Source organism: Artibeus jamaicensis, unplaced genomic scaffold (genome assembly GCF_021234435.1).
Source record: "Artibeus jamaicensis isolate MK-2021 breed Jamaican fruit bat unplaced genomic scaffold, CSHL_Jam_final scaffold_916, whole genome shotgun sequence".
Lineage (NCBI taxonomy): Eukaryota > Metazoa > Chordata > Mammalia > Chiroptera > Phyllostomidae > Artibeus > Artibeus jamaicensis.
This window is the reverse complement of record NW_026522059.1, coordinates 15,674,656-15,687,009: the sequence shown is the minus strand read 5'-3', so window position 1 is coordinate 15,687,009 and position 12,354 is coordinate 15,674,656. Positions and strand designations below refer to the sequence as shown.

Genomic DNA, 12,354 nt, shown 5'->3' with positions numbered 1-12,354 from the left:
CTCTGCTCCCAAATACATTTTGCCTATTCCTTATTTTTGAAATGTTTACTCATTCAACAAATACGTAGGCAAAACTGATGAAGTGATTACATCAATGAAGGGTATATTCCCTACTCTGAAGTTTTTTGTTGTGGTGTTACAATCTGGAACAGAAACTGTTACACCTGAAAAATTCATTTACACACTGAAAAATTCATTTACACACTGAAAAATTTGTAAATTTTCATGTGTAAATGAAAACATGTAAAATGTTTTCAATGTAAAATGATATATACATTTCGGCCTTAAAAAGAAAAGGAAGTCTGATAAATGCTGCAATATGGATGAATCTTTAAAAATGCTAAGTGAAATAAGCCAGACACAAAACAACAAATATTGTAGGGTTCCATTTACATTAAGTACCTAGGATAGTCAAATTTACAGAGAAAGGAGATAGTGGTGACCAAGACCTGGAAAGAGGGAGGAATGGGGAGTTCTTGTTTAATTAGTGGAGAGTTTCAGTGTGAGACAATAGAAAAGTAGTAATATTTGCACACAAATGAGACCATATTTAATGGCACCGAATTGTACGCTTGAAAGGGGCTTAAATGTTAAAGTTTACATTTTTGCCACAATGGAAAAAAAATAAACTGGAACAAAATATGAACAGAGTCTTAATGAACTGTGGAACTATAAGAAAAACAACAATCCTGTCACAGAAATTATAGAAGAGAAAGAGAGCAGGGGTTAAAATGTATTCAAAATAATGACTGAACACTTCCAAAATACTAGGGGAAAAGTAAAAACCTAACCTGTTTAAGAAGTTTGAGTGAATCCTAATTGGATGCATCCAAAGGAATTCACACTAAGACATATCAGAGTCAAACTTCTAAAAGCCAAAGAAAAAATCTTGAAAGCAACAAGAACCAGTGTCTTACTTAAAAGAGAAAAATGATTAGAATTAAAGTGGATTTTTCATCAGAAACCAGAGACCAGAAAGAAGTTGCATAATATTTTTCAACTGCTAAAATAAAAGAATTCCCAACCCAGAAACCTACACTCAGCCAAAATACAACTAAGGAATTAAAAAGAAATCAAAACATTTTTGAATAAAAAAAAAAAAAACAAGAGAACTGTCATAGCAGCTCTACCCCAAAAGAATGCCTAAAAGTAATTCTCAAAAAAAGGAATAAAAAAAGAACCTTGGAACATTATTAAGGAAGAAGAACACAGTAAACAAAAATTAAGGCAATTACATGTTCCTTCTTCTCTTGGATTTCCTAAATTATTTTTCAGGGTTCAAGCAAAAATTAGGAAAGCAAGAAAGTCAACCATTGTTACAATTATTCTATTTGCTTTAAGTGAAGTAGATCTGGTATCAGAAATACATAATAAAAACCAGACTATTGACACAACTTTCATAAGTTAATGTCAAACCTTAGATGATTGACCTACATCTATTTTTGGCCATGCAGGTAACTTATGTGTGAAAAATGTGTCAGCTCAAATGGATTGAAAGACTTCACCACTTGTCCTCATTTATATTGTATAGTTCTACGCAGCTGCTGTGGCTGCTAGCAATTCATGAAGGAAATAAAATCAGTGATGACTCTGACTTTAAATTTTTAGAGCAGGTTTATACTTAACACTGTCCATATTTATATAGGTTGCATATTGAACAGAGTTTGTGAGTGTTATGATTATTACTTTAGGTTTTAATATAATATATGCTTACTGAACCAGGACTGAATTTTTTAAGCAAAATTTGCTGGAATGGCCACTATATCCCCCTCCCAAAGAAAGGAGTTGAGTTTTGGGGCTGAATGAGGAGAAAAATCCTTCACTATGTTTGGGGAAAGGAAACATAATCTAAAATTTGATTTTAAAGAGCCATGACTTGGGGTGATGTTATTTTTACTGGGGACCACTAGAACTGAGTTAGGTAGACATGTTTTAACTCAGGTTTTACTTTTAAGGCTTTCAGATCGCAACTTGGAGACACCAAGCAGCAACCAGATGCTTTGGATCATTCACATAAAGAGGAAGAGTCATATATAAACCATAAAACCCTTTATAAGAAATCTATTTAAAAATAATTATATGAACTAAACTTATAAAAGCATATCAAAACTTGAATATATTCATAAAACAAAAATTAAATACTGATACTGCCTTTTTTCTTTAGTTGTTTATGCTCACAGCAAACCAAAGTGCAACATGTTCAAGAGAAAGATCTGAGTTTGTGGTGTCCTCACTTCTAAAAATGAAATGTACTTGTTCTCTCCTTTTATCATTCAAGGTCTGAGTATTTAAGAGGATTGTTAGAGTTGAGTCAAAGAACAGAGAATGGAGAAAAAGAGGCAAGAAAATACAGACTGGGTTTGAAGGGAGTTGGGAAGGCTGGTTTTTGGTAGATGGTTTCTGATTTGCTCTTCAGATAAGCTCACCATCCGTGTACCCTGATCTGTAATTCCAGGGGGCTGACATTTAAGGGCTTTACCAAGCAGTGTCTCTTGCTCTGTGTCTTCAGGTTGGGTTTGGCTAATGTGAGCTGCCAACAGGACATTAGAAGTCAGGAGGAAAGGTAAGGGGATTTACTTCCAGGAACCCCCTCAAACTTGAGGCTGGCAGTGGCTGCCATTTGTCTATTCAAGGTCACAGTTCTTGCTAGATGGCCTTCTAGTTCAAGGACAGGATATTTTGGTTTGTAGTCTCTATGCCCCTTCAAGCCTAGTGGTGTTAAAAATACTGGCTTCTCACAGTTGCTAGGCTCAGAGTACTTCATCTTCTCTTGCTTTCCCTCCATTCCTTACACATTTTAGTAAGTAGTATCCTCATTAAATGTAATTCCCTCACTTTTTCCAAGTATATCATTAATTTTCAGCCAGGACTCTGACTGATACATTGGTACTGGAGAAGGGGAGAAACTTTAGGGTAGTATTAGGGTGTGATAATCTGCTAGAGAGAGAGGATGAGAAAGTATTCAAAGCCTTTTACAGCATTCTGTGAATGTAACATGACTTCTTCACGTAAGTGACCCTAATAACTTCTTAAACTGCCTTATTATTGCGGCTGGGTTCCTGTTTATTTGCATGCACATCCAAGATAGGACATGGCTATGAGATAGATGCCTAGGATTTACATGACTAGATAACACTACCAGATCTGTGTGGATGGCTTATATTATATTGAGACACTTTTCTTATGGAATAAGGATCATCCCACCCCAGTGTACCTGCTAAGTTTTTCTTGAAAGTCAGTATTTGCTATAGTGTGAAATTTGTTTTTACTGTCATGGCAAAACTGTTTGACTTTTTAATATTTTTTAATTCTCAAACAAAAATTGGGGAAGTACAATAAATTCCTTCAAAAGCTAATTATTCAGTTCATATTATTACATTTAGACTCATAATGAGATTTTACATGTTTAAGCATCAGTCTAAAAGTGGACATAAAACAGGTAAATGTGGTTTGTCCATCACTGTAACAGTTTATATAGCTGAGAATTCATATCTCAATTAGTATTTCCTCTCTCACTAGAATCTACCACATTCCGGCGACAAATAGGACAGGTGGAGTTGTCAGAAAGCCAGCGATCGATGCAGCAGACGTGAAATTCATGGGAGCAAGGGAGGATGCGAAGCTGGCTGCCTTCTCTGTACTCTGTGATGCAAATGCTACACTCATTTAATGTATCATCTTTAACAGAAGATCTTGTAGCCAAGTTGTCAATCTGTGCTTCACTGAGTCCAGTAGGATGGTCATCAAGGGAAGGCCAAGCATCACCTTCATCACTGCTTTCAAACAACACTGTGAGAGTTTCTGAACTTTCATCACTGGAGCTGGAACTGGACATCAGACTAGAAGTGGAAGTAGACATGTAACTGGAGTCTGAACTAGAAATCACTGTGACAGGTGGGTAGTAATCCCAGCTACTAAGTGAATTGGAACTTGAATCCCTACTACCATGAGAACTGTCACTTCCACTGGATGACGTGTTTGGACTTGGTGATGAGAAACTAGACTCTGAATCACTGTCACTGTCCAGAAGGCTTCTTGTGTCACTAAAATCTGTCATTGCCAGGCTTAACATGTTTGGAATTGCACCAGATGTTGTATCATTTAAACTGGTATTTAAAGTCCTATAAATGGGAATCCTGATGGTACTGACATAAGCTGTCACATCTCCCTGTTCATAATGTAAAAACATATGCCCAAATCCTTCTTGCTCACTTTCTGAAGTGATGGTATGATTTGGTGTCTCAGATGGTATCTGACTTCTTCTAGTCACACTTTCTCTCTCAGAATATGCTACAGGATGAACCTGTCCTGTTTCGGAATAGAAGGATATGGTTGGATACATGTGTCTCAGGTGACAAGATTGACCATCACTGGTTGTGTCTGGAGAAGATTCTCCTTGTATGGCATTCCTTGTTTCAGAATTTGCAAAAAGAACTCGTTTTTGCAATTCACGTGCAGTTATTTGCTGTCTCAATGTTTCATGGTGCTGAATTCTAGAAAATCTCTCAGTCTCATGTACCATAGGCTGCTCAAAAGTCAGAGATGATGCACTGTGGTGGAGCCTTGGCAAAAGTTCACCCAGTGACTGTGCAGGTGACCTGCTTTCAGTACTCACTCTGGTTCCGCTCTGGTCTTGGCTTCTGCTTCTTGCTGTTTGCTGACCTCTGGTAGGTGGGACTTCCAGTAATGCTCCAGTTCTGCTTTGCTCTGATCTACGTGGTCTCGTAAATCTTGGCTCAGCTTGTGGACATTCTACTTGCCTTTGGCTGTTTTTCCTATTTCCTCCTGTGGGAAGCCTTGTAGATGGTGTGTACTCTTCCCTTGCTTTTGGACCCCTGTTGTTAAAGTTGACATTGATTTCTGAACTGGATCTGAAGTCACTGGGTGGCTTGAACTGGCTCACTTCCCTCCAAGGTTGGTGTTCTCTTTGCCCAGTTCTCACATTTTCAGCTCGTGTGGCAGAGTTAAACTGGTCCATGGCAGAGCCACTCCTCAGAGATGACAGGCTGTGCTGCGGTCTCTGTGAATGCAGGCCGAGTAAACGTGGGAGAGGCGTGCTATCAAATCTTGCCCTGGTTCTGCTGTGGTCCGGGCTCCTGCTTCTGTCCCTTTTCTGACCTCTGGTAGGTGGGACTTCCAGTAATGCTCCAGTTCTGCTTTGCTCTGATCTAGGTGGTCTTGTAAATCTTGGCTCAGCTTGTGGACATTCTACTCGCCTTTGGCTGTTTTTCCTATTTCCTCCTGTGGGAAGCCTTGTAGATGGTGTGTACTCTTCCCTTGCATTTGGACCCCCCTTGTTAAAGTTGACATTGATTTCTGAACTACATCTGAAGTCACTGTGTGGCTTGAACTGGCTCACTTCCCTCCAAGGTTGGTGTTCTCTTTGCCCAGATCTCACATTTTCAGCTCGTGTGGCAGAGTTAAGCTGGTCCATGGCAGAGCCACTCCTCAGAGATGACAGGCTGTGCTGTGGTCTCTGTGAACGCAGGCCGAGTAAACGTGGGAGAGGCGTGCTTTCAGATCTGTTCCTGGTTCTGCTGTGGTCCGGGCTCCTGCTTCTGTCCCTTTTCTGACCTCTGGTAGGTGGGACTTCCAGTAATGCTCTAGTTCTGCTTTGCTCTGATCTAGGTGGTCTTGTAAATCTTGGCCCAGCTTGTGGACATTCTACTCGCCTTTGGCTGTTTTTCCTATTTCTTCCTGTGGGAAGCCTTGTAGATGGTGTGTACTCTTCCTTTTCATTGGGACACTCATTGGGAAAGTTGACATTGATTTCTGAAATGGATCTGAAATCACTCAGTAGATTAACCTGGCTCACTTCCCTCCTAGGCGGTTGTTCTCTTCGCCCAGCTGTCACATGTTCAGTTGTTTCGAATGACATCAGCCAGTCTAGTAAAGAGTCACTGCTCGATGCATCATCCACACGGTCTCCTTCATCTGTTAACCAAAAAGGGAGATACTCAGAAAGGAGCTAACAAGATCATAGCCATCATAAAGTCGTACCCTGAAACTTTCTTTCAAAAACAAACAAAAGTGATTAAAAAACACTCCAATTTTTAAAAAATATTTCACATTTGTAGAGTTAATATTTTGTAAACTATGCTGTAAATTGACAGGTAAAGGCAAGAATGTTTCAGTTCCATCTGAGAAGAAAGATGGTCCTAGATAAATTTAAAGAAATGTTTTTTTAAGCAATCTGGAGGATGTTTATTTTCAATATTCCATCAAATCCACAGCCCCTTGTACCACTGTGAGAGGAGTGTCACGACTCTGTTCACTCCACTGTCAAAATTTCCTAGTGCCATTAAACAAGGTGAACACCAGTTAAGATTCAGTGCTTGTTCTTCTACTTCACTTTACATTATTGTGTAATTCTCATTACTCTATGATATCACTTTTAGGCTTTTGACCTCTAGAGCTTCTGATAACCTATAAAGTCATTTTAAAATATAAAACTATTATGGCCATTAGCCAAATATAAAGAAGGTTTACAGGTTTAAAAGTATTTGAATGCTTCTTAATGTTACCAAGAGTTTGAATTGGCATGAAATTGAGAGTTAGATCAAATGAATAGACTGAACCTAGCTCAGTGCCTACAATGCCATTTTGAAGGACCACACTATTTTAGTGTCTTCCTCATTACACAGTAAAAGTCTCTACCTCACACTGGGAGAGAGGCCCCAGACCTGCGCTGAGAGGAGGGTTTCTCAGCCTTAACACTACTGACATTTTGGCAGTGTGCATTCTTTGTTTGGGGCTATCCTGTGCATTATGGGATGTTTGGCAGCATTCCTAGCCTCTGCCCACTGGATGCCAGTAGCGCCCATCCCATATATGTGACTACCCAAGACATGTGTAGGCATTGTCAAGTGCCCTCCATTGAGAGCTATGTAATGAGAATATGAAACACGTATTTTTGCTGGTGAGGAAGTCACGTGCCTATAAAGGAAAAACTGATTTAGGAAGAAGGGGGAACTTGCAATTGAGGTTTAAAACCAAGAAAAATATCAATAGATTATTTCACCCTGTTTCTGAATTAAAATCATGCAAATGTGAGTTAGGAAGAAAATGTACCTTGACATTCTTACCAAAAGCAAGTAATGCCGGTTATTTTTTAATGATAAGGTACTTGGGACCAAATTAATTTCTGCCCCTCTGTATTATCTCTTGCTGACTTTTTCTGTTACGAAGTTCCTTACCCATCCTATCATATTCCCCTCACAAGAAGAGTATACGTATACCTGTACTTTCATCTGAGTTTTCCAGTAGGTTTTCTTTACTAAGTAGATGTCTTCTATACAACTCTTCACCTGGGTCGCCTAGCAAATCGTTATCCCTCATAGGCTTGTAATCGTCTTTACTCAGGTTATTCACAAATTGATAGAAATCTTCTTCCTGAACCGATTGGTCCATCTGACTTCTGTTCCGGGCCTCAGATTCATCTCTTTCACTTCCAGAGTCTGAGTTTTCCATCCTGATGAGCAAGTAGAAAATTATCTGACTTCTAGAAAATGGTGTTGATACACAAACTAATACTTTCTGCTTCCCTGTCAGGATACAACTCAGTCGGATCTGCCTCCACTTCTATTCCTCTAACCTCTCAAGCAGCTGCAATTCTGCAGCTTCTGGTGAGTCAGCTGTAGACACCTGCCTTTATACCAGGCTTCTAGTCATCATTGCCTAGGCAACCATGATTACCCCATTGTTACCAAATTGGGACAGCATTCAGGTTAGGATTCATTTCATTTCAAATCAGCAAATACTGACAAAGATTTATCACCTCCTTTAACCCAAGTGAGCCTGCTGTCGGTCTTTTAGAGACTTTTTCAGGCTCTGATACTAGTTATCAGAGCTCAGGTTCTAGTTACTTGCATGTTAAATTACAGAACCCAAGTGCAGCTAGTTAGCATTATACATGACCGCCTTATTCAAAATGTCCTGTCAAAGTCACCCTAGTTAAATGCAACAATTCTCATTTTCAGGTGCCCAGGGACCTCTGTCTTTTCTCCCCATAATTTCATAAATCATAGACACTCACTTAAAAGCCCACAATTTTTTATCATTCTCCAGGGCCACAACAGAATCTGTTTAATTGGGTCCTTTCCCTGATATAATAGCTTCATCTTGCATTGTACAATTCTTCAAGCTTCTGTTTTAAAAAGTAAAGAAATTTAATGCACTAATTACAAATTTTGCAGGTTTTCTCTCACCCAGAGAATCCCTTAAGGAATTCTCCATAAATACATCCTGTTGCATTTTTGTTTTTCTTTCTCATAAGTATTATAAATATTACTTAACCAGAACTAGCCAGAACCTCACAGGCACTTTTGAAACAAGATCCATAATAGTTATTTTGCCTACCATAATGAGTGCTGACTTTGCTGATTTTATTCCATATATGTTAGTGCAGCCAGGATGAATTGGTAAAAATGATGCTCATTTGCAATCCTATCTGAAAGAGGCCTCTAAACATTTCTTGACTCTTTAATATTACCAAGTGCCACTTAACACTTGCCTGGAAATACTTTATTCAAGTTGTTTATGTAAAGACAAGATCTGGCTGCTAAATTTGAGACATTAGTTCATTTGACTTCATAATTAACTCATCCAACATAAACTGAGTCAGTTACTGCCCCAGCCATTAGAGATATATTAAATGTTGCAGCAGTCTGTACTCTCAAGTAATTCACACTCCAAGTAAGGTAAACATTACATAGAAACTATCACAATGCAATATATTATATGTTGTAATAGATTTATATATGTAGTATTGTGTAAGTGTGAGAACTGTGTGATGATTATTTAATGGGAGTTGGGAAATGTTTCATAGAGACATTACATTTAAATCTGAATCATCAGTAGATGAGTGGATAAAAAAGACGTGGTACATTTACATGATGGAATGCTATGTGGCTATAAAAAAGAAGGAACTGTTACCCTTTGCAACAGCATGGATGGACCTGGAGGTTATTATGCTAAGCAAAAAAAACCAGTCAGAGAAAGAAAAATACCATATGATCTCACTCATATTGGGGATCTAATGAACAAAATAAACCAATGAACAAAATAAAACCAGAGGCATGAATACATGGAACAAACTGACAGAGCTCAGAGGGGAGGTGGGTGGGGTGACTGGAAAGACTAGCCAGAGAACATATATGCACATCCACATCCACTAACTCAGCAGTGTGGCGAAGGCTGGGTGGGGAGTAGCGTCAGGGGCTGCGTGGATGGCGGCAAGGTGGGGAAAGTGGGGGGCAGCTGTAATAGAGTCAACAATAAACGTTTTTAAATAAATATACCTGTATCCTTAAATATTATTACGAGTTCCTACAGATGGAAAGTAGCATGTAGGTTTGTGTTGGTAAAGAGGGACTATGTCAGACAGAAAGAATAGACTTGAAAAGACCTTGGCAACCATGCCACCAGATTTAGGCAACCATAGCCACACTTTGGGATTAGAGTGGAAATGTGAAATTAATCCCAGGAGGAATAATTGACACATGGTACAAATTGAGTTTTGATTTTTTTTTTCTGTAAGAAATAGGACACTGGTTAAGATATTGAATTTTTTTTTTTTTTTAGAGAAAAGCAGTGGATTTTGTTTTTTCCTGCTTAGCATCCACCTAACATATTTACGATAATAGCACCCCGACTTTCCCAGGGAAAAACCCATTGTCCTATCTTAGTCCACTAGGTTTAGATATAACTGAATTCACTGTCAAGGCTACAGGAAAGGATGTGTGATGTAGCCGTGTCCAATGAACATATTTCAGATTGCTGGCTGTGGTATGTTTTAAGCATGGGCATGTTGCCAAAATTAAATTTAAGAGTTAAATTTGAGAAGTTAACAGAAACTACTGAAAATGAGAAATTATTTTCAACTGTGGTTGCTAAGCTGGTGGGATGGAAACCTAAAGATGCCTGTGACTATCTCGTGTACATGAGAATGAAGAAAATCAACCTAAAGAGAGGAAAATAATGATGGAGAAAGAGCCAGATACATGAGGAGAAAAATGGAAAAATACATGAAGATAGTTGTGCTGTAGTGTTTTTAGTTCCGTAAACCAGTGTATTTCATTTTGTTAAATGTAAACTTGTGAAGGATTTCTGTCACTTGTAATTGTGAGGACTAATAATTGTAACAGGAGAGTGATATGATCAGTCATCTACTCTGATACCAGAGAGTAATTTTCAATAAATTTTGCATAAAGACTCATTGGTTATGGTCCACTCTATAAAATTAACATGTTTATATATAATAAAAAAGCAAAAATTATAACAGTATTCAATGTGGTTCTAAATGTATGTAGATACGTAGAAATTTTAAAACAATTATACTATTAAAAAGAGCTGGTTAAGGGGCCTAGACAAAGGTAAGGTTTCTATACTTACCTCAAACTGGTAAAATGAACTAAACAGCAAACTAATAAGTCACTCAAGTCTAACATAATACCTAGCAAAATACCAAACTAATTTATTCAAATCTAATACAGCATTGAGGAGTCCACTATAATAAAGCTTTACAAAGAGTACACTAAAAAGCACCCTAGGTAAAGCGATATGAAATTTTAAAGAGTATTCAATAGCCACAAAATGCATTAAAAAGAAAATATATATCAATATGTATCAATAATTATATGAATATAAATACTCTAAATATATCAATTAAAAGACAAATATTAGTTGAATGGATAAAAATGACCGAACCACAAGCTGTCTAAAAGAAACTCAAACTATAATGATGAAGGCATAATGAAAGTAAAATGATGGGAAAATATATCATGCCAACATTAATCAAAAGAAAGCAGGAATGGGCATATTAATATCAAATGAAGGAGAATTCAAAGCAAAGGAAATCACCAGAGATAGAAGGAGGCATTTTATAATGATAAAATGGTCAATTACCAAGAAACATCTAACGATTCTAAATGTGTGTATGCCCCAGCAACGAAGTTGAATTTATGGGAAGAAAAATTCATAAAACTCAAAGGATAAATAAACGAAGCCACAGTCTTCATTGGAAACATCCATTTCCCTCCCTCGACAGTTGACAGAACAACTAGAAAGAAAATCAACATGGATATAAAGGAGCCGAGCAATGGCATCGATGATCAGTAGGCTCTAATCAACATTTATAAACCACTTCACCCAACAACAGAACACACACTCTTTCTCAATGCCCATGGAATATATAGAGCATATCCTGAGCCATCAAAAAACTTCGAATCTCCAGTCACAATGGATTCAAAATATAACTCAAAACATAAAGGTAACAAGATTTCCAAATACCTAGAAATTAAACAACGTACTTGTAATAACCCATGATCAAACGGGAAGCCTTTACGGAAATTTAAAAATGCATGGACAGCCCTGGCTGGTGTAGCTCAGTGGACTGAGCGCGGGCCTACGAAGCAAAGAATCGTGGTTCAATTCCCAGTCAGGGCACATGCCTGGGTTGCAGGCCGGTTCCCTGCAGGCCAGTTCCCAGCAGGGGATGCATGAAAGGCAACCATACATTGATGTTTCTCTCCCTCTCTCCTTCCCTTCCCCTCTGAAGATAAATAAATAAAATCTTTAAAAAAATGCATGGACAAACACTCATTGAACTGAATGTAAAAATATAAAATATGTACAGGACATGGCTACATCAGTGCTTAGAGGGAATTTATAGCTAAATACAAACATTACAGAAAGGGAAGTGTCTCAAATCAATAACTTGAGCTCCCTCTTGAAGATCCAGAAAAATGAGAGCAAAATAAACCTAAAATAAGAGCAGAATATATTAAATAATCTAAATAATGAACTAAAATAATAGATTAAAGCAGAATACTGAATATATTCAATCACCCAAAGAATGTTGGTCACAACCAGTGAGCTGCACTCCGCCCCCACCCCATCCCCACAAAAGGCAATTTGGTATTGTGGGTATGCAGTTAATGGATAAAATAAATTTTCCCTGTTTCCCGACAATATATTCTTCATACTCTGTCACAGAATCTAAAGTTTGGGTTTTTTAAAACATGCTTCTATATTTGTTGGAAATACTTCAAGTTTAGTTAGAGGCAAAAAGAGAAAGATGGTGAGGGTCTCTCCAAAGCAAGCTGTGGGCCTCGCCCATGGGTAAGTACTGCGTGGGGGCAGGAAGCAAAGGAGAGCCTGCCATACCCAGTGAAAGTAATGAAATAAATCAACAGTCTGACTAGTTCTGCTTTTGTGGCCTAGTAACTCTACCCACTAGGAAAACACAGCCCAGTGAGTGTCAGACTGTGGCCGTCCCACACTTAGAACCAGCCAGTACTGGAGCAGCTTTTTTTATTTTTTATTTTTTTGCTTGACTAAGACTTACCAAAATCT

At 38.1% G+C, this 12,354-nt stretch overlaps 1 protein-coding gene across 1 annotated transcript; it reads right to left on the bottom strand.

The window, feature by feature from the left end:
- Positions 1-3,493: 3,493 nt before the first annotated feature.
- LOC128626726 (E3 ubiquitin-protein ligase RLIM-like) lies at positions 3,494-7,470 on the bottom strand. Its single transcript, XM_053660944.1, has 2 exons — positions 7,239-7,470; positions 3,494-5,934 (listed from the first exon to the last, which is right to left on the bottom strand). Exons 1-2 carry the CDS (start codon positions 7,468-7,470, stop codon positions 3,494-3,496), a joined length of 2,673 nt encoding a protein of 890 aa, XP_053516919.1.
- Positions 7,471-12,354: the final 4,884 nt, after the last annotated feature.